The sequence below is a fragment of the Sceloporus undulatus genome, chromosome 9, assembly GCF_019175285.1.
Source record: "Sceloporus undulatus isolate JIND9_A2432 ecotype Alabama chromosome 9, SceUnd_v1.1, whole genome shotgun sequence".
Classification (NCBI taxonomy): domain Eukaryota; kingdom Metazoa; phylum Chordata; class Lepidosauria; order Squamata; family Phrynosomatidae; genus Sceloporus; species Sceloporus undulatus.
The window spans coordinates 31407031-31433819 of record NC_056530.1 but is presented as its reverse complement, the minus strand read 5'-3'; the positions used below and the strand labels follow the sequence as shown (position 1 = coordinate 31433819).

Below are 26789 nucleotides of genomic sequence, written 5' to 3'. Positions count from 1 at the left end.
TGACGTGTATCTATTGGGAGCCAATGGAGGAAGGAGGCTTTGAGTGGCAGCCTGGTTATCCACTAGAAATGTAAAACGTAATCCCGGCTCTGCCCCTTTCTTAGGGGCCAATGAGGAGCGAGACTGGAAATGCCGAGGCGGAGGGCGGGGTTTGCTGTGAGTGACGTGTCTTTCGACCAAGAAGATTCTAAGAAACTAGGAGTGGCAAGCGGAGGAGCCAATCCGGGTTCGCGGGGGTCAGAAGCAGGAAGAGGAGGAGGAGGCGGCGGCGGCGGGGGAGGAGGACGCTGCTGGTGCTCTCTCTAGTCAGGCGCGGCGGCCCTCGCTCTCCGGCGCCGAAGGGAACCGGACCGGAGCAGGTAGGCCTCTGAGGAAGAGGAGGAGGAGAGGGCCTTGGGACGGTGGGAGGAGCTTCCACAGGCTCCGCCCACCAGCGCCCCCTTCCTTTTTCAATGGGGGGGGGGCTAAAATGGAGGAAGTTATCTTTATAGAGATAGAGATATAGATATACATACATACTGTATGTATGTATTTTTCTAGCTATAATATTATATATATATATATATATATATATATACACACACACACACACACACATGAACTATCGTAGGGTATGTCTACTTGTAGCTATCTATGTACTATATGTATATATGTGTTGATACATAGTATGTGTGTTGATATATAGATATAGATAGATACTATAATCGCTATATATAATCATATATATATACATACACACACACACAGACGGACACATTAAGAGTCTAATTATTGCTATCTATCTACTATGTATATGTATATACATATATACACACACACACACACACATTGCACCACCTAGAACAGGAATTATGTAGAGTGTGTGTTTGGGTTACAGACATAGTAGATCATATATAAAAGCCTATATACACACACACACACTATATATATATATATACACATACATATATACTGTATATCGATCTAGCTATAATTATATATACACACACACACACACATATACACAACCGCAAACTATCATACATTATAGTATCTAGTTATAGCTATCTACTATATGTATGTATATACTATATTGGGGTGTGTGTGTGTGTGTGTGTGTGTATATGTATATATATATATATATATTTAGAGAAAGAGAGAGATTTTATATATATATATATATACACACACACACACACAAAACTATCATAGATTATGTCTACTTATAGCTATCTATCTACCATATGTATATACTATATCTGTGTGTGTGTGTGTGTGTGTGTATATATATATATATATGCGCTCTGTGTGTATATAGGCTTTTATATATGATCTACTATGTCTGTAACCCAAACACACACTCTACATAATTCCTGTTCTAGGGGCTGCAATGTTTTCTGAGCAAAGAGATCTTCTTCTTGTTGTTTGCAGAATTGTAAGACGTTAAAAGTGTGTATAAGTTTTCGAGAGACTCTGTGTGTGTGCATAGATATATATATATACACACACAGAGTGTGTTGTTGCCGTTGTGTACCTCCACGCCACTTCTAACATACATGACATATAACGATCATTTGGTCTGAGTTACGAGCACCAGCCTCAATTTGTTGTGTTATTGTTGTTGTTGTTTGCAGAATTATAAACTGTTAAAGGCGTGTGTCCATTTCTGGGGGACACCCTCTGTGTGTGTGTGTGTGTATATCTATATAATATATATATTATACACACATACATACATATATGTGTGTTGTTGCTGCTGCTGTTGTTGCTTTCGCATGCCTTTTTGTCATTTCCATTATGGCAGCCTTTTCCTGGGGTTTTCTTGTCCGGTTTTCCCAGAAGGAATTTGTCATTGCCATCCTCTGAGGCTGAGTGTGTGTCTCTGGGGTGTGTGTGTGTGTGTCTATATCTATATCTATCTATCTATCTATCTATCTATCTATATCTTATCTTTCTATGGTAGGAGGTAAGTTATTATTTACAGGATTGTAAGCCGCTAAAGGTTTGTGTATACATTTTTGGAGACACTGTGTGTGTGTGTAGATATATTTAAGTATGCATATTTGTTGTTGTTGTTGTTGTTGTGTGCCTTTTCATCATTTGCAACATATGGTTTTCTTGGCCAGTTTTTCAGAAGGAGTTTGCCTTTCCTGAGGCTTTCTCTCTCTCCAACAGTCCCAATATAATGTAAACTCACTTACCTGTTATATACAATCTGTATACAAAACTGCTGGTCCTAAGACCATCTCTCGGTCCTTATATAACCACCTGTTTATCCACCTGTTAAAAACCACTTATCCACGATCTTCTTTCTCTCAGCGATTCCCAAATTTAGAGCCTTCCAGGTGTTTTGGACTACGGCTCCCAGAATCCCAGGCCATTGGCCAAAACGGCTGAGGCTTCTGGGCCTTGAAGTCCGAAACACCTGGATTTGGGAAGTCGTCCTTTCACATTTAGGGCTTTGGCTTCAGTGGATTTAATTATTTGCATTAAAATACATTTTCTCTATTAATCTCTAAGTTCTCCAACACAATTTTGCCAGAATTACCATAGGTTGCACCGGAAGCCTAGAGATTCCTAAAGAAGACACCTCTTAAGCATTTGTAGGTCCTCCAGCCTGAGTCTATGGTCAACTCTTGGCCAATGTTGCCATAGAGTTGCACTGGAGGAGCTAGATATCGCTAGAGAAAACGCTCTCTAGGCATTTGTAGGTCTCCAGCCTGAGTCTATGGTCAACTCTTGGCCAATGTTGACCATAGGTTGCACTGGAGGAGCTAGATATCGCTAGAGAAAACGCCTCTCTAGGCATTTGTAGGTCCTCCAGCCTGAGTCTATGGTCAAACTCTTGGCCAATGTTGACCATAGAGTTGCACTGGAGGAGCTAGATTAGCTAGAGGAAACGCCTCTCTAGGCATTTGTAGGTCCTCCAGCCTGAGTCTATGGTCACTCTTGGCCAATGTTGACCATAGGTTGCACTGGAGGAGCTAGGATGTCGCTAGAGGAACGCCTCTCTAGGCATTTGTAGGTCCTCCAGCCTGGTCTATGGTCAACTCTTGGCCATGTTGACCATAGAGTTGTACTGGAGGAGCTCGATGTCGCTAGGGAAACGCCTCTCTAGGCATTTGTAGGTCCTCCAGCCTGAGTCTATGGTCAACTCTTGGCCAATGTTGACCCTAGAGTTGCACTGGAGGAGCTAGATTCGCTAGAGAAAACGCCTCTCTAGCATTTGTAGGTCCTCCAGCCTGAGTCTATGGTAACTCTTGGCCAATTTTGACGATAGAGTTGCACTGGAGGGCTAGACTAATCGCTAGAGAAAAAAGCTCTCTAGCATTTGTAGTCCTCCAGCCTGAGTCTATGGTCAACTCTTGGCCATGTGACCATAGGTTGCACTGGAGAGCGATATCGCTAGAGGAAACGCCTCTCTAGGCATTTGTAGGTCCTCCGACTGAGTCTATTTCAACTCTTGGCCAATGTTCATAGAGTTGCATGGAGGAGCTAGATATCGCTAGAGGAAAACGCCTCTCTAGGCATTTGTAGGTCCTCCAGCCTGAGTCTATGGTCAACTCTTGGCCAATGTTGACCATAGAGTTGCACTGGGGAGCTAGATATCACTAGAGAAAACGCCTCTCTGGCATTTGTAGGTCTCCCGCTGAGTCTATGGTCAACTCTTGGCCAATGTTGACCATAAGTTGCAACTGGAGGAGCTAGATTCGCTGAGGAAAACGCCTCTCTAGGCATTTGTAGGTCCTCCAGCCTGAGTCTATGGTCAAATTCTGGCAGATGTTGACCATAGAGTTAGCTGGAGGAGCTAGAGATTCCTAGAGGTGTCCTCTCAGATTAAAAGTTATACTGTACACATAATCCTCGTCATCTAGTTCAGAGTCTTCCGTCAGTCTGCAAAACCAATTACCTAAAATCATTTCCATATCTATGATGCTTATCTGCTATAGTCGCATATCATTGATCTGTCTGGAATCACCCGTCCATCTACCTATCTATATTAAAATGATCAATGCATAGAGAATTGTGTGTTCTTCCCCATGGATAACCTTTGCTGTCTTGCGCTGCTGTCAGGTTGTTTGGGGCACAGTCCTAGTTTCTTCTTTTGAAACGTCGGAGGGTTTGTTACCAAAAAGGTTGGGGGGGGAATACCTCTTGGGACGTAGAGGCTGATAGGTCTGGGCAGCAAATATTGGGATGCGGAGCTTTGTATGCTTGATTATTGGGTGCGACTCCTCTGTCGGAGACACAGTTGTGTGTTTTTCTTTTCCTACATTTCATTCTCCGCGCTTGAAAGAACATAGAGTTGTCCATCCATGTTTGTGGCTTTTGGTGGATTTGATTATTTGCGGGTTTGGTTAATATGGTCCTCTCGGAATCTCTGGTCCTCCTCCAGCACAACTCTGAAGAAGAAGTTGACCATAGGTTTGGCTGGACAACCCAACAAAGACTTTTCTAGGCATTTGTGGGTCCTCCAGCATGACTCTGTGGTCAACCTCTGGCAGATGTTGGCCATAGAGTGCACTGGAGGACCTGGGGTATCTAGATTATGCCCTTTTACGGATTGAAAGTTGTTTTGCTACTTTAGGAACATAAAATTTATTACATACATTACTTTGTTTAGCGTAAAATTAAAATCTTGGTGTTATTAAGTACAGGTATTCAGACTTAGTTGCAAACTTAACCTCTTAAAGCACTTGTGAGGTTTTTGTTTTGTGGGGCTTTTTTTTGGGCTACAAATTAATATCACAATATTCAAAGCCGTTTATTGGATATTTGCATATTTTGTCTCTGTCGTTCCATATTGTCAAGGCTTAATAGACTCATCCCTATAATAACAGGGGATAAGTAAGAATTAGTATTGGAAGCCGCCTTCAATATTTGGTGCCTTCCTTCCCTTAAGCACCAGCTTCCTTTTCTATCATCATGACAAAACCAAAGATGATTTTCCCGTTTCCATGGGGTGGTCTTGGGGGAGAGTGATTTACCTTTACAAGCTGTTGATGGGACTCCAATGGATCCCCATCCCCAGGAAAAGGCTCCCATTGTGGGTGGATTTGGGTGAGTCAAGGGATCAAGCCTTTATGGGGAGGCCTGGGTGGATTCCTGTCCCTTAAAATCTGGGCACACTAGGGTTTTGGTTGTTCATGGAACAAGAGGTTTTGGGGTTTTGTAATAATGGGATATCTTGGATATAGGGCCCAAGTCCAAACTGAAATTCATTTATGTTTCTGTCCCAAGGACACAAAAAGTTGTGGCTATGTGGCCGCAATGTTCCCACTGCGATGTTTGCAGAAGGCAAGCGATGGTGTTGCATTGAGGAAGAAGTGTGGTATGCGCACAAGTGTGGCATGACACCAGTGTGACCAGTGCGCTCCCTCCACTGCTTAGGTCAGGCCTCACCTGGTGAGGCCTGACCAAAGCAGTGGAGTGGAGCGCACTGGTCACACTGGTGTCATGCCACACTTGTTCTGGGCACCACAAATGTGGGAGGGTGGCGCATGTCCCCAATGGTGAAGGTTCTGGAAACCATAAAGCCCTATGAGGGAGAGACATATGAAGTGAGAAGAGAAGGGAAAGAGGGGACAATGACAGCCCTGTTTAAGTATTTGAAGGGTTTCATGTTGAGGGGGGAGCAAGCTGTTTCTGCTGCTCCAGAGAATAGGACTGGGGAAAAGGCTATTGTGACAACAGCAGCACACTGGGATTTAGTCACTGGCTGGACTGGGACTAGTCCTGGGCAGGGAGTGCGTTTGTGTGTTGTTGTTGTGGTTATTGTTAGGAGCCAGTGTGGTGTGTGGTTTGGTTACTGGACCACAGCCCTGGTCCAAAAACCACTTTCAGACCTGAACAGTTTAGGGACTCCTGGGAATTGAGGTTGGTGAGTCATTGGCCTCCACTGTCCGAGAGAGCTCTGAGGCCACAACAGACTACACTTCCCAGGATTCCCTAGCACTGAGCCAAAGTGGTCCCAAACTGGATTATTCTGCAGTGTGTTTTGGACTCCAGGGTTCGAATTCACATTCAGCTATGAAACCCATTCTCTCGGCCTCAGGAGAAGGGCAATGGCAGCCTCTTCAGAAAGTCTTGCCCAGAAAGTCCCCTAAGGTTCACCTTAGGACCCCCATTGAACACACATCATGTCATCACCATTATTATTACTATTATTATTATTTCTAGGGGCTTTCTCTCTTTCTCTTCTCTCTCTCTCTCCAAAGTAGCCCCCTCCCACCCATTTGTGCTTTGAATGGCACGATCCAGAAGACGTTGTGCCAAAAAATGGGTTTACTGGCTTTGATTCCAGGACCTTTGTAGGTTTTACAAGCACTCCGTCTTCTTTCTCAATCGCTTGCGCTGCTGATGCTGAAACCGTGTTTCTCTCTTTTTGTGTGTGTGTGTGTGTGTGTGTGTTTAGCCCCGACCTTTCCTTTTTTAAGTTGCTTTTAAATAGGGCTAGTTTCCAACGAATTAGACCCCAAGGCTGCCTCCTGGGCTCCCAAGGCGTGCTTTCTGGGGTGTTGTGTTAAAGGTGGCAGATGGTGGGAGCTTATGCGGTTAAACAGACTGGGATTAATGACTGCCAAACTGGGAGTAGGCCTTGAGCAGGGAGGAGCGGCCAGTTGGGTGTTTTATCCCGAATACTGAACCGTTGAGGTGGCCGATGGGTCTGGGACGCCTCAAGGCTTCTCATGGAAGCGACCAGGTCCTTTGTCTTTACATAGATTCAGTATTATATTTATTTTATGAAAAGTGCTTAAGTATGCCTCTCAAACTACAAATCCCTGCATCCCACAGAACAGGGCTGTGTCAGTCAAAGGGGATCATAGTACTGTTTATGGCACTGGGCTTTTTAAGATTCCAAGGGCTGCTTGTCGCAGACGCTGCTGGCGATGCGGATTCCCCAAGAGGCCTCTGTGCCTTGTTTGTGGGGTCCCTTTGAGCTTCTGTCCCCCCGAAATGCTAGTGCATTGCCCTGCCGTGGCATTAACGGGCTTTAAGCTCCTTCCTGTCGCACCCACGCCCCACCTGCTGCCAACTGGCCCTGGTTCAGCAGAACAGGAGGGAGGAAGGCGCATGGCTTGGCCTACGTCCTCCTCCTTGTTGTTCTATTTGGGGGTTTTCCACACTCATAGAGAGGTCCATCACCCCAACCCCAGTGAATATGGAGGGACCACTGTATATTGTGATGTGTGTGCGTGTGTGTGTAAGTGGAGCCTATGCACATGCGTGTGCACACATATACATTACACACAGCATGAATACAGTGGTATATATACATACATACACACACATCCATGTATATCATCTGTGTGTGTGGATATCAATATATATTGGAGTCACATACACCACACACAAAACACAACACATATATATATGATGTAAGTGGAGTCTCATCTGGAGGTCTTTGACAAGGGCTGGTCCCTCTGTCCCAAGGAGCAGCGTTTCCGCATGGCAGAAGTGGGTTGGATCGGATGGACCCTTAGGATCCCTTCCAACTCTGTGATTTCTATGCTAAAGATACGTTCTCCTTGCTGTCTTTGGGGTTAAATGCCCCCCACCCACCACATGCACCTCCCAAAATTCCCCGGGGCAAAGAAAGCAACAAGCCTCTGACCCCAGGAATTTATAACCTTCATTTCACCCAGGGAAGGGAAGGTTTTGTTGGTGTTGCCTTGGCCGAGTGTGGATTGGGATCGCATTGGTTTGGTGGGGTGGCCGTCTTTCCCTCTCCCTGCTCTCCGCTGTGGGGCTTTTGAACAAGTGTTGCGCACCTGTCGAAATGGCAACGGGCTGCGTGGCCTTCTGTGCCGTGTCGGCTGTTGCCTATAACCACAGCCGGTCGACGGACATCTTGGCCACCTCTCCTCCTATCAGAGAACTAAGAGCTCCAAAGGCAGGCCTAGGGGCCCTCTTGCTTTCTCCTTCCTTCCTTTCCTTCCCTTTCTTCCCTGCCAGGAGGACAATCCTTGCTCCCCGCACACTACAAAGGCTTCCTGCTTGTTTGTCATGCATCGCCCCACAATGTCTGCATTTAACATTATCTTGCCCAGGTGAGTTCAGCTAAGGGCCACTCCTTCTCTTTCCCATCCCTTTGTTTGGTTTTGTGTCCCTTCCTGCCAGGTGGAGGGACCCCTTGGAATGGCAGTGCCCTTAAGCCTTCTCTCCCCCCCCTCCTTATGCCAAAGTGGGGCAACCCCTGAAATCCCACAAAAAGGCCATTTGGGTCTCTCCAGATGCATTTACTTTTTCTCCTTCCCTCACGTATTGCAAGGGTTGGGGTCCCTGTGATTCATAGAGCGGTGGGGTTCAAGGGGGTCCCAGGGTCATTTAGTTCTGCCCATGGCAGCTGTGTCCCTGAGAGGTGTCTGTCCACTTTTGATCAGAAATGAAGCCTTCTGCCATCTTCTCAGGTACTCCTTTCCACTCCTGAGAAGTTCTCCTGATGTTTATCTGACATCTCCTTCCTTTTAATATGAATCCAGCAACTCAGGTCTCTGGAGCAGCAGAAAGCAAACTTGCTCCTTTTCTGCTTCATCACCGTGTGTGTAGGCTTTGAATGTTGGGACTCCTCTGGTTTGAATCCCCACCCGACCTACAAGGTGAGAAGCCAGTGCGGTGTGTGGTCTAAGCGTTAGACTAGGGCTTTGGAGACCAGGCCCGAATCTCGCCACAGCCATATAAACTCACTGGGTAACCTTGGGCAAGTCCTGCTCTGAGCAAGTCTTGCCAAGGAAACCTTAGGATAGGTTCGCTTCAGGGTTGCCATAAGTCGGAAGGGTACACAACAACAACAACCAGATCCTCTGGCAGTGCCACCCTGCCTTTGGGTGGCTGGCAAGAGAGGATTTCTCTCCCCGGAGGGAAGCCAGGGGCTTGCCAAGGGTTGTGCATCATGGCTGGGAGTATTTGGGGGGCGGAGGAGGGCTGCACCCCAAAGGCAGGCCTGGCATCCCTTCCTCTTGCTTTGCCCTATGGGAGCCCAGGCTGAAGGAACCAGGGCGGCTGCTGGGTGCCTTGTTTTTCTCCGTCTCCTTCCCTCCTCCTTTCCCTTCTTCTTCCCCTCCCATCGCAGCAGCTGTCTCTTCCTCTGAGCCCTGACCCCCCTTCCTTCATGCTCAGGCTGGGAAACTGACGAATGAGGCCTCCTGAGAAGCTTGACCAAAGGCCTCCGAAGGCCTCCTTGTTGCCCTCCTTGCTGGCTCTCTTGCCCTCTCCTTTCTCTTCTTCCCCGACCAGCCTGGCCTTTGCTCCCTGGGCCTCCGACAAAACTTCCGGCATCAGGTCAGTCTTGCATTTTATATATACACATACACACACAGACACATATATATGCCTTGTCTATTTTTGGCAGGTCCCTGCCCCTGCCATAAAAGCCATCCTCCCCTCCATCGCCTCCTTTTTGCAGGAAATTTCTTCCCAGCTGCTTTGAGATCTGGGAAACTTTGGTTCCACCCCAAAAAGCTCTGCCCCACTCTTTCCCTCTCTTAGGCCTTTTTAGATTTTATGCCACTGCACCAGAAAACCTTTTCATGCTTAATCTTGTGTGTGAAATGGCTTATGAAGCATGACCATTTCTTAACAACCAAACCTAAGAGCTCAGGTGGGTCAGAATGAGATCCCATCTAGTCCCCCCACATCCCTCCAGTATCCTTAGGGCCCTGTGGAAACCCATGGCCAGGCTGGGGGCTCTGCAGACCCTTCCCTGTTTGCATTTCACATCAGGTATTCCTCGGGTGCACTGCCCCAGAACATGGAGGCTCCATTGCGCTCATCTAAATGGTGGGTGGCCGCTCTGTGTAGGCCTTTGTTGTTGTTACATGCCACCTTCTGGTCATTTCTGACTTACAGTGACCCTAAGGCAAACCTATCATGGGGTTTTCTTGGCAAGTTTCTTCAGAAGGGGTTCCCCATTGCCTTCCCTCTGAGGCTGAGAGCGTGCGACTTGCTCAAGGTGGGTTTCATGGCCAAGCTGGGAATCCAAAGCTGGTCTCCAGAGTCATAGTCCCACACTCAAACCACTCAGACCATACCTTCCAACATTTCACAGATAAAACCCAAACATTGTGGCCAAGTAACACCAGAAATGGTCAAGGTGGCAATCGTTATGAATGAGGAAGAAGAGGCAAGCTAGCGGAGGCTGCAGCACTTTGCTTTTGCCTGAGCCTCCTGGGAAGAGCCAGATTCTGCCCTTTTCCCTTACTGCATTAATAGAGTGCATTAATGTACTTTGTACACTTTGAAAAAGTGGGAGGAAGAGGAGAGAGAAACCAGAGCAGCTGGGAAAGTAGGAAGGCAGAGGATTAGTTGGGACTGGAGGGAATGCAGGACTTGGAGGCCATTTTGTAGGAACAAAACCAGGCTTTCAATGGAGCTAGGTGTGCATTGCAAATGCAACCCCCCAAATGCTCTTAGCTTTTTTGAAGAGAGGTTCATCCCTCCCTTCGTGGCTGAACCTAATCCTTTTTGCATCACACACCATTGTCATTTCTGTCAGCTTCCCTTCCAACAAGAAGCAGTGTGTCCTGTAGCTTCATTTTGGGAGAATGGGGAGGGGAAAGGAATGTATTTGAGGAATTTGCCTTGAGTTTTTTTTGTTTTTGTTTTTGGCTTCCCTCCTTTCTCTTCCTCCCTCTTCCCTTTGGTCTTTCTTTCTTTTTTAGCTTCAAGAGGAAAAAAACTCTTTTGCAGGAAGATGCCTCTTGTTTGGAGAGAAATAAAGCTACGTATCTCTCTAAACTCACTCTCCTTTTTCCTTATTTCAAAACAGCACTCTTTAAATACATCAAAGAAACAAAACATGGAGAAGAGTTAGCCTGGAAGAACAGCAGCCACATCTCTATAGGACTTGCTGAGCCAAAGAAATAACAGAGTATTATAGCCTTCCCTGACTTCAATTGCCTTAGAAGCCCAGTTGCTATAGTTTTCCAAATTTAGAAGAGGTCTCCATAATAAGCTTTATTGTTTTGAATTTTCTTTCTTGTGGGGATACATGCGTGTGAGTCTTCGGCTGAGCAAAAAGCACTTTGCTTTCGTGGGATTTCTCATTGGCATGGGTTTGGATTTGAAACCAAAGCGAGGACCTAAGTTCTGTCTTGCTCCAATCATATCCTCCTTTGCATGAATGTTGCCAAGATGCATCCTGGCAAGTCCATTCAGAGTGGCAGGAAATATATCCTCTCGATGAACGCTGAACCCTGAAACCTTTTCTCCTATTATTTGTCTCTGTTTGTGTGTGAGGGGACTTAGATGGCCATTGGAGTCCCTTCCAACCCATGTATTCTGTGATTCTGTGTGTGAATGCAAGTCCCATGTTAGACTTTGGCTGGTGGGAAGGAATATCAAATGCTGTGGGACTTGGTCAATGCACTTTCAGGTTATCCCTTACAAATTGCACCCACTCTGAGGCAAAGCTTGCAGAAACTCTGAGGTTCAGTTCCTTGTAGTTTCCTCTTTAGAATAGTTGTAAAGTCCTGGAGCCCCTGCAGCCAGTCAGAGTAGATGAGAATGAACCATGAGACCAAAGATCTGACTTGAAGCAAGCCACCTTCTGTGGATATATCACAATATTTCTTTTCTCTCCCGCATTGCTCTCTAGATCCTTCTGGACTCTCCACCATGGGTGACATGAAGACCCCGGATTTTGATGACCTCTTGGCCGCTTTTGACATTCCGGACATCGACACCAACGAGGCCATCCACTCCGGCCACGAGGAGTCAGAAGCCCACATCAAGCCCATCCCAGTCGAGGCAGTGGTCCCGGAGCATGCCCTTCCACATGCCGACATCACCACAGTCAGCGTCATTGTGAAGAACACAGTCTGCCCTGAGCAGCTGGACCCTGTGGACGGGCGGGTCAAGGACTCCCATGCTGTTGGCCCCCGCCTGCTGCAGAATGGGTTTGCTGCCCCCGAGGCACCCCACGCTTCCCCCGTCCACCCAGTGGAAGCAGTGCCCCCTGCCAATGGGGAGTGCTGGGCACCGAAAGAGAAGGGGACCAAAAGTATCGATCTCTTCTCACACTTTAGCCCTGACCCTCAGGAGGACGATAATGGGGAGGCCAACCTCATCGACCAGCCACGCGAGTCCAAGCCCAAAGACAAGACCCTCTCGGTGCCTTCCCTCTCCCCACCCCCCGTGCTTTCTGCCGCCCCACCATTAGAGTGCCATGAACCTGTCCGGGAATGTACCGGGCCACTTGCTCTGGCCTTCCCTCCACCATTCGACGCCTGCCCAACCGGTGGACCGGGTCTTCCTCTCGGCTCTCCTCCACCCCCACTGCCCCCTCCTGCCATCAAGCAGGAGTCTGATTGTGAGACACCCTGCCGGGGAGCCAGTCCATTAGACCGTCCCAAATCGGGCTCCATTTGCTATTCTGCAGACAATTCTCACATGGCGCCATGGCCTGCTCCAGAAGCCAACCTTGGCGGGTCCACCAGCAGCGACCCTGAAATCAAGCGCTCTCCCTCAAGCCCTCAGAATAAGCTCCTCAAAAGCCCTCCACTGACAGAAGCCAGCCCTGGGGCCTTGGCCTCACCAAAACCTCCTTCCAATAATGGTGGGGCCTTGAAAGAAGAGCCTGCGGAGAACCCTCTGCAGAGCTGCCCACCAGCTGCATCCGGTGAGGAGGAAGAGGAAGTAGAGGAGGAGGTGGAGGAAAATGAAGATGAGAGCACCGGGTCCCCCTCATCTGGTTCTTCACGGCCCCTCAAGGTGCGGATCAAGACCATCAAGACCTCGACTGGCAGCATCACCAGGACAGTAACGAGGGTCTCTTCCGATTCAGACCCCGGAGCTGCCAAACCGCTTTCAGAGACTGATTCTCTGGAGGTGCCCACCACCATCAGTGAGGAATCTGCACTCCCTCCTGTAATGGAGAAGGAAGAGGCTGCCATGGAGTCCCCCAGCCCGAAAACGGTGGCTGCCAGCCCCTTGAAGGTCATTGAGGGGCCCAAAGTCGTCAGTGTGCAGTTAGGCGATGGGACCAAGATCAAAGGGACGGTGCTGCCCGTCTCCACCATCCAGAACGCCAGCAGCGCCATGCTGATGGCCGCCAGTGTGGCTCAGCAGAAAGCAGTGGTGCTGCCAAGCAAGGCCGTAGCCAAGAATATCATTAGCTTGGTCCCCCAGGCCCTCCCCAAAGTGTCCGAGGCCCGAATGGCAACGGGGCAGCAGACGGTGGTCACCACGCCTGCCAACCAGAAGGTCAACGGCACCACGGTTGTGGTGATGCAACCCCAGAAGTCCTTGCCCGCCATTGCTGGGACGGTCATCTCCCGCAGCCAATCCAGCCTGGTGGAGGCCTTTAACAAGATCCTGAACAGCAAGAACCTCCTGCCCACCTACAAGCCCAACCTGGCCCCGCCAGCAGACTCCAGCCTCTCCCTGCCACCCCTGGGCTACCGCTGCCTGGAGTGCGGGGACGCCTTCGCCTTGGAGAAAAGCCTGGCCCGGCACTACGACCGGCGCAGCATGAGGATCGAGGTGACCTGCAACCATTGCACCAAGCGTCTGGTCTTCTTCAACAAGTGCAGCCTCCTCCTCCATGCCCGCGAGCACAAGGACAAAGGGCTGGTCATGCAGTGCTCCCACCTGGTCATGCGCCCCATCGCCCTGGACCAGATGATTGGGCAGCCTGACATCACCCCACTGGTCTCCTTGGCCTCCCTCAACCCCAGCAAAGTGGCCACAGCAGCTTCAGCCGCCATGATGCAGGAGGCCATGGCCGCCGCCGCCGCTGCTGCCACCACAGCCGCCACCACCAACGGGGGATCCTCTCAGGACTTGCCCGTCTTACCTTTAAACGGTGGCACTGAGTCAACGACCACCAACTCGTGCCAATGTCTGGAGTGCAAGGAACAGTGTAAGGATAAGGCGGGCCTGGCCGCCCACTTCCAGCTGATCACCGGTTCCACCTCCACGGTATGAATGTGCACAATAAGGCAGGTTCTGGGTCTGAAAAGATGGGCTGGATCTGGTAGGGCAGGGAGCCATCTCAGAGCTTGGTCAGAAAGGGCTACAGTCAGTGTTGATCTCCATAAATAGCCATATTTTGAATATTTCTGGATGGATAGTGAGGGCATGACAAAATCATATTTCCAATATTAAGAAGATAATCTGAAACAGCAGCTAGTCCTTTGACCTTCTGCATGTTGTATGTCTGCTCCCAGCATTCCTCACTCTTGGCTACTTTGGCTGTCAGGGCTGCTGGGAGTTGTGGAAGTGAAATAAAACCTTAACACCATCAAATTCTTCCTTTTTTAAAACGAGTGATGTGTTTCGTAGGTCAGGGAAAATGCTGTAAATGTACTGTATTTCAAAGAGGATTTTGCCAAAGTCTCCCATGACATTCTTGGTTAAAGTGGACTTAGAGAGTGCTACTATTGGGTGACTTTGTTATTGGTCCAGAGGTGGTGCAATGCAATCATCTTAAAACATCTTGAATAGATGACATTTAGAAGATGGAGACTAGAACATGAACCCACAGAATCAAATGAAGAGAGATTCTGCCTAACCATTCGGAAGAACTTGGTTGTGAGATCTGTTTGGGAGTGCAATAGGTTGCCTTGGATGATGGTAGTCAGTAGTCTTCCAACACAATTGTAGGCCCTCTTCTTAGCAAACCAAGGGACTTGAATTTTCTGGGGTTCTGTGAGGGTACTGATTTAATGCTCTGGTTGTGCCTTGTACACCCCCCCTCTCTCCTTACCCCTCTCAATCCATGACCGGGAACGAATTAACAGCCTCTGCCCCTTCCCTTTGCTTTCCTTCCCTGGAAAAGGTATGCAGCTCCTGCCCCATGATCATGCCCAACCGCTGCAGCTTCAGCGCCCACCAGCGCATGCACAAGAACCGCCCGCCTCACGTGTGTCCAGAGTGCGGGGGCAACTTCCTCCTGGCCAACTTTGAGACTCACCTAAAGGAAGCTTGCCTCCACTTCTCCCGAAGGATAGGCTACAGGTGAGAGGAACAAATCACCATGTTTTGCTTTGTTTTTTCGTTCAGCGCCTGCATGGGGCGTGGGTTGGGTTGGTGTAGGAATTTGGATGGCATAGGAATTTGAACCCAGACTCCTCAGCACATCCCACAAGGAGAGTCTGTGGCAGATGTTTTGGATTTGTGCCGCTGTGCCACCCTGAGCACACTGATCTCATCACATTCTGGAAACTTAAACAGTCAGGTTTAGTTAGCTCTTGGGTGGGAGACCCCCAGGGGTTGAGAGAGTCCTACCTAAAATTCTAGAGATCCACTGCCAGCCAGTGTTTCAACAATCTGCCACCCTGAACACATACCAGTATCAGTCAAATGTTGACTGCTGAGTAGGGTTGCGTCCCATTAATCCCAGTGAAGGAAGACCTGGGGTCTGCAGATTGGCCTAGGGAAAGGACTCTGCAGGAAACCCTAAAGGGCCACAGCTGCCAGAGCAAATGCTGGTGGAATGGATGGCTAGGAATGCTGGGCACTGCAATTCGAAAACTTTTGTAATCTGGCTGGAAGAAACCTTTTTGCCCATGTCCTTCCTTTTTGTTCTCTTATGGGTTTGGGAAAAAGAGGGGAGTCTGAAGATCCAATCCATTTGGAACCAAGGGTAGGCAGCTCCTCTCTCCCTTTTCATCTCCAGGCTGTTGGGAGTTGCAGTCCATGTATCTGGATATGATTCACATCTTTTGAGGAAGCTGTGGGTGTGTGTGGTTGTATTTGGCTTGGGACACAGAAATGGCTGCACTGGACAGGGAATTCTGAGAGCTGGGTCCACCCCAGAAAAGAAATAATTTCCAAACTGGTTAATGTGAAGCAAGTGCAATGTTGTCCAGATATTGTTTTGGGGAGGGAGGGGGGTTATCTGTGGAGCCCAGTAGCTATTTTATTTGGGAGCCTCTAACCTCTTCCCTCCCTCTGGTTCTTCAGGTGTCCGAGCTGCTCGGTTGTGTTTGGAGGGGTCAACTCCATCAAGTCCCACATCCAGACTTCCCACTGCGAGGTTTTCCACAAGTGCCCCATCTGCCCCATGGCGTTCAAGTCGGCACCCAGTGCCCATGCCCACATTTACACCCAGCACCCCGGCTTCAGCAACCAGCAGTCCAAGTAAGGAAGCCACAGCTCTGGGTCTGTGTTTGTGTGTGTTTTCCACTGTCTCCTATGGATTCCTGGGTGACATGAAGGAAGTGCCATTATTCCCCCCCCCCCCCATGTGTTAGAACTCATTGGCATCACTCTTTGGAAGAGAATTTGGGGAGCATCTTCATTAGCTGGTGTCGGATCTTACGGGGTGGCAGGTGCTAGCCTTGGAGAGAGCAAGCACAGTCTTGTAGGAGAAATTGGGCCTTTGATGGCTGTTGGTTATGTGGCTTAGTGGAACTTCCCTGGTCAGAAGCAGTCTTATCTCTAAACACCAGTGGTTGGAGAGCAGCCGTGAGGCATTTCACAAGGGAAAGTACCAGCTGGGCTCAGCATGATGGGGAAGACTGTAGGATGCGCTCATGAATGGAGCGCACTCTCTCTTTCCTTCCCCTTGGAGCCTAGAGCACCATGTCTTTATAGTCTCTCCTTCACACCACTAAGAATCAGCAGCAGCAGTCAACAACATTGTCCGTGGGGCTTGCAAGCTGTTGGTGGGAGGAAGTTTGGGGGCAGAACACAAGGGCAAGAGTGGTGGCAAACCCCCACTGAACAGATCTCGCAAGAAAACCCTGTGATACGGTCAGCTTAAAGTCAGCACTGGTCAGGAATGACTTGAAGGCATACAACCACTGCCACAACTTTACTTTTTAATCTGGGTGTTTGCTTTCTCCAGGATGATCTACAAATGTGCAATGTGTGATACGGTCTTCACCCATAAGCCCCTGCTCTCCTCCCACTTCGACCAGCACCTGCTCAACCAGAGAGTGAGCGTCTTCAAGTGCCCAGACTGCCCCCTCCTCTTCGCCCAGAAGCGGACGATGCTGGAGCATCTCAAGGTGAGACATCTTTGGTTGATCCAGCCAGTTCCCAGAGGCGAGAAAAAAGCGGGTAGCCTTTGCCCCTTCTGGTTCCATGCTCTTCTCTCTTTCCCTTTTCCTCTCCTTGCAAATAGATAGCGCCAGCCATTACCTCATCTTTGGAAAGTTCACACTACTTCCTTACTTAAGAAGGGCCATCTTGCGCATGTTGGATACCTGTATTCAAAGCCCTGTTGAGCTCAGTGTGAGAGCACAGCTGAGGCAAAAGCAACATCTCATAGAACCATATTGTGTTGTGGTGGGATCCCCAGATAACAACTGGTGGAGCTTTCTTTGTGTTTGTGAGGACCAGTGGGTGCCTTTTCAGATCTTTCCAAATAGCAATGTGTGATTGCCTCCCCGCCATTTTTCACCCCACCCTCAATCCAGGCTCTAGCTGCTGCTTTATTTCATGCGCACAAACCCCATTCCTTCCTGATTAAAGCCTTTAGGGAGGAGTGAAGTGAGTGGGTAGGGAAGGAAGGCATCATGAACTGACCAAGGCAACCCTTCTTCCTCCCCTTTCTTGACACCCAAAGAACACCCACCAGCCCCAGAAACCCAAAGAAGACCCAGTCAAGAAGATGCCTGCCACCCCCACCACCCCAACTCTCACCCCGAAGCAAGAGCCAGCTGAAGAGCCCCCTCCGCCGCCCCCGCCTCCCCCCACCACCAAAACCTCGGACTCCTCGCCCTCTTCCTCCTCCGAAGACGAGGACCCTCCCAGCTCCCCCGAGGTGCGCAAGGGCAAGCGGGCCCGCTTCCAGCAGCGGAGGGCCGGGGCAGCGGGGCGCTCACGGAGCAATGGCTGGACCTGCGGCATCTGCCACTCCTGGTTCCCTGAGCGGGACGAGTATGTTGTCCACATGAAGAAGGTCCATGGGAAGGTGAGTGAGGGGCTTGGCAGGCATGGGGAGAGTGTGGCAAGGGAAGCCCCTGAATGAAGCCCCCGACCGTCCAGAGAAAGAAATCTTAACAAATCGGATGAAAATCTGCCAAAATGGTGGCCGTGTCACTTCAGGTACACTGCAACATGGCAGTAATGCCCAACAGTTAGGCACAGGGGGAAAAATCATTCTCCCTGTCCCCTGCACAGTTTCTCACCCCTGCCTCTAAGACCCATACCCACCCGCTGGTGAAAATTTTTACTCTTAAATGCCCTCTAGCGAACATCTGGGCCATTTTCACCATGTTTTTAGCATTTCCCTGGACCAAGAGAGGCTTTTTTAAAAAACAGCAGTAAGTGAGTGGAAGTCCTGTTTCAAAAAAAATGTATCTCCTGGGCTTAAATTGACCCAGGGGTGCCAAAATTGTGACCAAAGGTTCCCCCCCCCCTCCATGTTCCCATAATAGGCATTTTGGGGCAATTTGGCTGGGGGGCTGAGGACAACATAATGCCCGAGGCCTTCGAAGGACTGACCCCTGCAACTGATTTGTCAGGCTATGAGGGGGTGAGTTATGACATGAGATTGAGATGCAGTTTGCTCCCTCTGGGACGCTTCTCTCCCTCCGCAGTGCGTGAAGAAGTTCCCCTGCCACCTCTGCGAACGCTCCTTCTGCTCGGCTCCCAGCCTCCGGAGGCATGTCCGCGTGAACCATGAGGGCATCAAGCGCGTCTACCCCTGCAGGTATGGAGCCTTCCCCAATTGCCCAGGGGTTATCTGGGATGTTGTGCTGACAGATACCTCATAGCTCAGATCCAGAAATGGCTCCACATACCTCCTGCCATTTGGCTTCAGAACCAGCCGTTTTTGGGGTGCATTTGCTTTTCTGCGTGGAGTCCACCGTCCTGGTTTCCAGGTTCCACTGGGCCAGCTGTAATTCAATATTGCAAACACAGCTGTGGCCTTTAAATCTCTTAATATATATTTTTAACAGCAGTGCAAATTATACCTTGGGTTTGACACATCTGCACTGTCTCAAATGTCCCATGCATCCCATGAGCTGCCAGTGCAGGGCATGGACTTCAGGACTCTTCTGCCTGTGCTGCTCAGTATTTCTGAAACCCTAAATAAATAAAAAATTACAAAATGGAAGCAAACACAGGGCAGAAATTACGCTGCAAAGCATTTACACTTTTGTCATTGTTGAGCCTTCAAGTCGATTCTGACTTATGGTGAAAGGGGCCCCATTGCGAACCCATTACAGGGGTTTTCTTGTTCAGGTTTTGTTCAGTAGGGGGCGGTTGCCCAAGTGGGGATTCGAACTGGTCTCCAGAGTCGTAAGCCCAGTGTTCAAACCACTACATACCGTTGGCTTTGTTCCCTCCTAAGTAAACAACTGAAAACCCTGCAATCCTGTTCAATATTTTATTACAGTTATTGTTATGTTGTAATTATTATGTTGCTTTGGTTCAAGGAGGGAGGAGATAGTGGTATTTTATTGTATTGTATGGGTTTTGTTAATGTAAGCCACCTTGATCTTGTTGGAGAGGCAGGGTAGAAATAATAATAATAATAATAATAATAATAATTATTATTATTATTATTATTATTATTATTATTATTATTAAGATGAAAAGGAACCGATCTTTGTCCCTGGCCTCTGCAGCACCTCTCCATCCCTCTTCCTCTCTTTCTGAACTCAGCCAGCAAATCCTGCCCCTTCCTTAGGCCATGTTGAATCTTTTCCTTCGTGGCACTTCATGATCGAGAAATGTGTCTAACTGTGATTTCCAGGTTTGTCCGACGGCAGACACTTTTACTTATGTAATACTCAATGACGTTCTGTGACATGTTTAAAAAAAGTACAGATCTTTAAATTTGGCCACCAAAATGGAAATTAAAAGAGGTGAAGAGAAAAACGAATCATCCCTGGATGCATTTTGGAAGAAGCTTTCAAGCATTCTCTAGAAGGTTCAAATTGTTTTTGTCTACTTATCCAAGACTTCCCTGCCCTGGTTGTTTCATTTCACATGCGTGCATTGGTAGTTTTGGATAAAAGGTCATTGAAACGTGTAGGAATCTGTCCCTATTTTCTTTGTGTTGTTTTTGCCTCTGGTTCCGAATGTGCTGTTGCCGAAGGAATGCCTAGGAACACATTCATTAAAAGTGTGGAGTGTGACTGCAAGAGAGCATGGCATCATGGTTTGAGCATTGGACTACAACTCTGGAGACCAGGATTCACAATCCCCAGTTGGTCATGGAAACCCAACGGGTAACCTTTGGCAAATTGCACTCTCTCAGCCTCAAAGGGATGCATAGCAACACACACATACACCTGAACAAACCTTGCCAAGAAAACCCTTGATAGGTTTGCCGAAGTCAGAAACGACTTGAATGCACAAGTGAGTGCAAAGGGTCGCCTTTTCCAAATGCCCCTCCTCTGCTCCGTCTTTTTCGAAGTGACTTTCCTGGCTCTGCTTTTCACGGCTTCTCTTCCTGGCTCTCACCTGCAGGTACTGTACGGAAGGCAAGCGCACCTTCAGCAGCCGACTCATTCTGGAAAAACACATCCAGGTGCGTCACGGCATCAAAGTGACCGATGAGGCTCGGAGCCAGGAGATACTCCTCACCCGCACAGGCGCCAGGAACTCTCAGGTACAAGGGCCGTGTTGCGGAGACCCTTCCCCTGGTGCCAGGAGACCTGGGTCTCTGTGGGAAGGTGCCTCTTCAGTGGGAAAGCTCACCCAGCCGCCCTGAGGCCTCTCTTGGGGTGCTCCAGTCCATTTTCCTTTCAAACACTTCTCCTAGGACACATTATGGGAAAAAACCTTTTCCCCCACTACTCAGAAGTCAGCTAGTTGGTGAGCATGTATGCCTTCAAGTCACCTATGGACTTAAAACAACCCCATGAATTTTATGAGGTTTTCTTAGGCAAGGAGTACCCAGAGGTGGACTGTCTTATGCCTATGAAGCTTAGCCTGTATCACCTGACCTTTCTTGGTGGTCCCTTATCCAAGCATTAACTAGGACTGATCCTGCTTAGCTTCTGCAGACAGGATCTGCTGCCTTTAAGCTACTGTTCTTGTTGTGCACCTTCAAGTCATTTCTAACTTATTATGACCCTAAGGCGAATCCATCATGAGTTTTTCTTGGCAGAATTTGTCCAGAGGAGGTTTGCCCTTGCCTTCCTCAGAGGTCGAGAGAGCGTGACTTGCCCAAGATCTCTTTTGCTGAGTAGGGATTCAAACTCTGGTCTCCCAGTGTCTTAGTCCAAGACTCAAAACACAACACTATGCTGACTCTCACTGTTTTTTTGTTACGTGCCTTCAAGTCAACTCTGATTTATGGCAGCCCCATGAATCTCATAGGATTTGTGAAGTCGAAGGCTTTCACAGCCGGCATCCATAGTTTTTTGTGGGTTTTTTGGGTTGTGTGCCTGGTTCTGGAAGAATTTATTCCTGACGTTTCACCTGCATCTGTGGCTGGAGTTTGACTGTGGCTGACATATGCCAGCCACAGATGCTAACAAAATGTAAGGAATAAATTCCTCTAGAACCCACAATAAACTATTCATAGGATTTTCTTAGGTGAGGGAAACTCAAAGGTGATTTTGCCAGTTCCTCTGAAATAGAACCTACTACACGTGGTATTCCTTGGTGGTCCCCCATCCAAGTGCTAAACAAGGCTGACCTTGCTTAGATTCTGAGAGGATCTGGTACCTTCTGGGTATTTGTTGATCTGAAGCATTTGTGATGTTTTGGGGCATTGATCAGAAAGGAAGGAAAGGAGACAGATTTCCCCCCCCCCTCCTTTTGGGGGACGACAACTTGCACAATCCCCAGCCAGTGTCGGCGATGGGACTTGCAGTCTAATTTATAACACATTTTTACCAGAAGTGTTGTAGAAAAGCTGGCGTCCCGAGAGCTTTAAACATTGTTCCCTCCTTCCTCATGCTTTGCAGGCCTCAGGCAGGAAACGCAAGCTCTCCTCGGACGAAGGGGATTCCTGCAGCGAGGAGCCGGACAGCACCACCCCGCCTTCCAAGACCCCCAAGGGCGACCGGAAACTCCCCTACCACTGCCGCAAGTGTGGATACGTGGCCTCCTCGGCGGCTGACTTCCAGGAACACATTCCCCAGCACCGGACGGGCGAAAGCGCCCACCAGTGCCGGGAATGTGGGCTCTGCTTCACCTCCCAGGTCTCCCTGAACCGCCATCGCTTCATCACCCACAAGAAGAAACGGGGGGCAAGAGGCGAGCGGCAGGACTCCAGCCCCCGGGACCACCGAGAGGAGGGCTCCCCGATGCCGGGTGAAGGCAGGCTCTCCTGCACGGTCTGCGGAAAAGCCTTCGACACCGAGCTCAACCTCAAGACTCACTTCCGCACCCATGGGATGGCCTTCATCAAAGCCCGGCAGAACGTTGGGGCAGAAAACTAACCGTGCAGTCAGCTGGGAAAAGGGTGCAGACGGACTTGACTGGACTGATGGCCCCGGATTGGCAACGGTCACTCATAGGTAGATCCAGCGCCCAGACTGTGCCGGAAGGGTAATCCCCCTCTTCCTAAAACCAACTGAGTTAAAATTAAGCTGTGATTGTGGAGAGGAGGAGTTTTCAGGGGTTGGACAGCTGGATGTGAGGGCCTTATTTATAACCTTCGATCCCCTTCCACTTCCTGGTCTGGCTTCCTATGAACCAAAGCCAGGTTTGGGATCGATTTCTTACTGCATTTGGCTCGGCGAAGCTTTCGAAAGGGCTTAAGCAATTTCAGGGGGCCAATGGAAATACAGCGCACGGACTGGACAAGGCGAGGAGTCAGACTCTGAGCCTTGGATGGTGAATCCAAAGGGGCTCCTGTCCACATGCCGATCGGGACATGGATCTCTTGCCCGGCCATTGCTCCTCATAGGGAAGGAGCCCAGGTGGCTTTGTTAATCACTGTAAGAGGCAGGAGTGCCTCAGTCATCCTTCCCCATCCCTTCCTTCCTTCCTTCCTTCCTTCCCTCCCTCCCTCCCTAACCAGGCACTAGGTTTGAGTGAGTCCCAGCCAGTCTTCCCCTTCAGATGGTTGTGGTTCAGTACTGACATGCGCTCTCTGTCTATATATTTTTCTTCCCTAGATTTCTCACAGATGATTGATTCCCTTGCTTCAAAAAAGTTGCTCTGGTCTCTGGTCTGTTCTCTCCTCTCGCCTTTTAAAGTCTTGTTTTTCTGTTTCCTCCATCTCTCATCATTTGGGAAAGTTATTTTTCTCCTCTTTTTGGAAGTAAAGCTCCCAAAATTCCCCACCGTGCTGTCTTGCAGCATGATGGGAGTTGCAATTCTTTTCAACACTTGTTTAATGTCTGCAGTGCACATTTTTCTTCCAAGTGTAGAAGGTCTTACGAAATGGGGAGCGTTCCTGGGTGTCAAAACTTTGCCCTCCACTTTGGAGGGCATTTTTCTCAAAAGGGGTCATGATCCAGAGAGAATTTGGGGGTGCTCCTCTTTAGCAAAGCTATCAGAAGGAAACCTTGTGCCCGATTCATGCGCTGTCTTTTTCCGCCTTATGCCCCGTCCGCACACCCTTGGCCAAATCATGCGTTGACAAACCCCACTTCCAGAGGGCTGTGTGTCCTTGTGTAGATATGTGTGTTTGCCTATCGCACTAACCCTCGTTAACCTATCATGCTTTCAATTCTTATTCCTTGTTTTCCCACTATCATTTCCAGGATTGTGTCTCGCTCTCCGACCCCAAACAATTTTGGACTGATAAGCATTCCTAGATTACGAGACCAAGATCCAAAGGCATTGCAACCCGTTTCTCCTCCCCTTCCTTCTATTTCTATTTTATTTTATTTTTCTCCTAACCAATATAGGATCCCGAAGCTTCAGATTTGGATAAAAGGTTTGGGAAAAGGCTCTCCTTCTCTGCTTTTGAAATCATGTGCGAACGGGGAAGAAGGGTTACGAATCACTCCAGTTTGTACGCTTTTGTGGTGTTTGGTTTGGATCAGGATGGGAAAGGGGTGCGGCGTCGCTTTCTCTCTCTCATATTTGTGCGCACATCCTTATTTTAGTAACTTGAATTTTCTTTTTCTCTATTTTTTTGGACTCATCACTAATGCTTTATTAACCAAGCGTTTTTTTTTCCTTTGAAAAGAAATAATCTTGTAATATACACTTTAAAAAAGAAAGAAATCCCAAGTTCGGCTTGTTGTTTTAACTTCTTCTTTTAGAAGACAAACACGGTGTCATTCTATCTTTTGGTCCTTTGGCATAAAGACCCTTTTCTCACCCCTCCTTGACTTGGAAAATGTTTGGGAAACGGATGGGACAAGAAGGGCAAGGCTTGTGCAGCTGGCCAGATGAGGTTGGACTACAACTCCCAGCAGCCCTTAGGTAGGGAATGCTAGGCGTTGTAGTCCAAGATCTGGAGCATGATGGATTAGAAAAGTGGAACAGGTGGATAAAGTTAAGCCAGGGCTTGGCAGGAGGAAGAAAGCTAAGGAAATTTGCTTGCCCCTATTAAGACTTAATGCAATGTTTGTCCAGTCTGCACATTTCTAGCCTTTCAAATGGAGACCTTTGCACACCTAGAACTTTGCTGCGTTCACATTCCCTGGGTGTCCCTTTGCTGGTCCCTTTTCTTTGGGTGTCGAAAGCGGATTTCTAAATGCTCAGCCGAAGTTTTAAGTTAGGGATGGAGACTGTGATGGGAGCTGCACTCCATCAAGGTTTGAAGGGCCACTTCTTCCCAATCCCTGCCGTCGAAGGGCCACCTTTGAGGGTGTGCATGGAACCGGACAATACCATTTTGGTCCCTAAAGGTCACAACACAAGAGACCAGAAAGGTCTTGGCCAACATGTCCCCCTTTCATCCCATTTCACAGGATGGGGAGAAGGAACAGCAAAACGGCTGCATTGCTTGAACTGAGAAAGAGTCATGTCATTTAATAGGCAAAACATTTGCGCAGTCTAATCAGTTGGAAGAGAGGAGATGGTGCCTTGGACGCTACTCTTTGTCCTGCTTGATAGACCCACTGAACCCAGGGGCTTATGGGTTGGTTTACTCATGGATGGAGCCAAGTTGGCCGTGACTTAACCTCCTTTCATCTGATCCAATGGTATTTCCAGCCAAATCCTTCTAGCTGAGGGTTTTGGCTTGCTGTGTAACCAACTTAAAACCACATAGCAAGGTTTGGGCTTCTGGTCCATATATCTTTGTGTCCTTTGGCGTTGTAATGCTCCCATAAAGCGGGTGGAGAAATGTGTGTTTTAAAAAGTGTGAATATTGTTTACTATATTGAATATTGAAATTTGTCAGGGAAAGAGACAACTGCTTTGTAATGACGGATCACTCCATTCGCGACTCTTTTATTATACTCCTTCCCTCGCACACACTCCAGTGCCTTTAGCTAACATGTTACACACACACACACATATATATACACACATATATATTTGGAACTGGTCTTTAGTCACCCTGCTTTGATTTCTTAGGAATAAATTGGTTTTGTTGGCACATTTCTTCTGTCCTGCAGTGGCTAGACTCTGTAACCAGGGCTAAGCGTCACGGTCAGCTATTTGTGTGGGACAGAGACCCCAAAGGAGGAGGACAGGTTCAGGCGGTCATCTCTACCTTTAAGACAAATGTTTCCCATTTTGGCTAGTACCTGGCGGACCCCTAAATGTAAGACAAGGGAGCTTGGTGGGTGGAAAAACCAATGGCAGGTGGAATGCACTTTGTTCCAAGCCATGCATCTCTGGATCTCTCCAAGGGGCTCTTGGTGCTGATGCGGTCACCCAACTCGACAAGGACACAGATGACCACTTGGAGAACAGGTAAGCAAGCTGTCCTTTTTCAAAGATATAGCTGTGTTAGTCTGTAAAGAGCTCTTGTAGCACCTTTGGGACTCATTGAAAGAAAGAAGTTGGCAGCATTGAGCTTTCCAAGACTTAACCAAATGCATCTGAGGAAGGGACCAAATGCATCTGCAGAAGCAGACTTTAGCCTAGAAAAGTCTATGCCTCCAACTTTTTTCTTTCAGTTAGTCTTTCTTTTTTAAAACAACATTTTTATTGATCTTTTATCTGTATAGACATACACTGTTTACTGACACAAGCCCATTCACAAACCTAACAAACCCTTTAAACATTGCCTTTCACAAACACCGACGTATCAAACACTAGTCGGTCATACATTTTAAAAGGACTCCACCAAGAAATTTGTTTCTTGTTGACTATTTTCTTGTTTAATATGTTTAATGTTCTTTCTTCCCATAAAATTTCCCCTTAACTTCTGTTTTCTCTTCCTTCTTCCCTCCAACTTTTCTTCCTGTCTTTTACCTTTCCTCTCCGTTCTTCTCTTTCCCTACCTGCACCAAAATTTCCCAACTGATCTTCTTTTCCGTTCCTTTTACTACTTACATTACCTTCACAGTCTCAATCCTTCTCATCTTTCTAGGAGATCAACTTCCCTTCACCAGAGATAGCTCCAACCCACCATCATCCCCTTCAGCCTCCATTTTAAGCCCGTCCATCTTGGCACTGTCATCTTGTGACACTGAGTTGCATGGGTTAGATAGTATTTCCTTGCCCTGTTGAAACCCATTTACAACCCCAACCCTGTTTTAGATTAAACGCCCCCTTTTTTAGAGCCACCCCAACAGAAACCCTGCAGAAATCCAGGTGTTATGGTTGCACTTTTCCCTATGGTTTGTGCATCTGGGAATCCAGGTACGCTGGCTCTAAACATGAAGGACCCACACAAATGTGGCTCGTCTTTCAAAGACCTTTCAGCCCATCTTGTAATTTAGGAGTGAGTTATGAGGATGCTAATCTCAGAGCCCTTTTCCAACTAAAGCCAAACCAGATACTCTTGCTTTGCGTGTCTGTTTTTAATGCATCCACAAATAAAAATCAATTTGCAGAACAGCGTCCAAAGTCATATTCACTTATATATATATATA

General features: G+C 48.3%; 1 protein-coding gene across 2 annotated transcripts; it reads left to right on the top strand.

The window, feature by feature from the left end:
- The first annotated feature begins 237 nt into the window (after nt 1–237).
- ZNF687 (zinc finger protein 687) lies at nt 238–24117 on the top strand. 2 transcript variants are annotated; one of them, XM_042439507.1, is made up of 9 exons: nt 238–359; nt 11576–13899; nt 14759–14937; nt 15886–16062; nt 16772–16934; nt 17495–17842; nt 18471–18583; nt 20353–20494; nt 21801–24117. In XM_042439507.1, exons 2-9 carry the CDS (start codon nt 11596–11598, stop codon nt 22275–22277), a joined length of 3903 nt encoding a protein of 1300 aa, XP_042295441.1. In that variant the 5' UTR covers nt 238–359; nt 11576–11595; the 3' UTR covers nt 22278–24117. The 2 variants fall into 2 exon arrangements, with proteins under 2 accessions (XP_042295441.1, XP_042295442.1); XM_042439508.1 differs by lacking the exon at nt 20353–20494 and having other exon boundaries at nt 21801–22192.
- The last annotated feature ends 2672 nt before the right edge of the window (nt 24118–26789 follow it).

Excerpts from the sequence above, each read along its gene's own strand:
- ZNF687 (XM_042439507.1), top strand. The coding sequence starts at position 11,596 with ATGGGTGACATGAAGACCCCGGATTTTGATGACCTCTTGGCCGCTTTT. Across the intron at positions 13,900-14,758 it reads TCACCGGTTCCACCTCCACG|GTATGCAGCTCCTGCCCCAT; the intron begins GTATGAATGTGC and ends TCCCTGGAAAAG. Across the intron at positions 14,938-15,885 it reads TCCCGAAGGATAGGCTACAG|GTGTCCGAGCTGCTCGGTTG; the intron begins GTGAGAGGAACA and ends CTGGTTCTTCAG.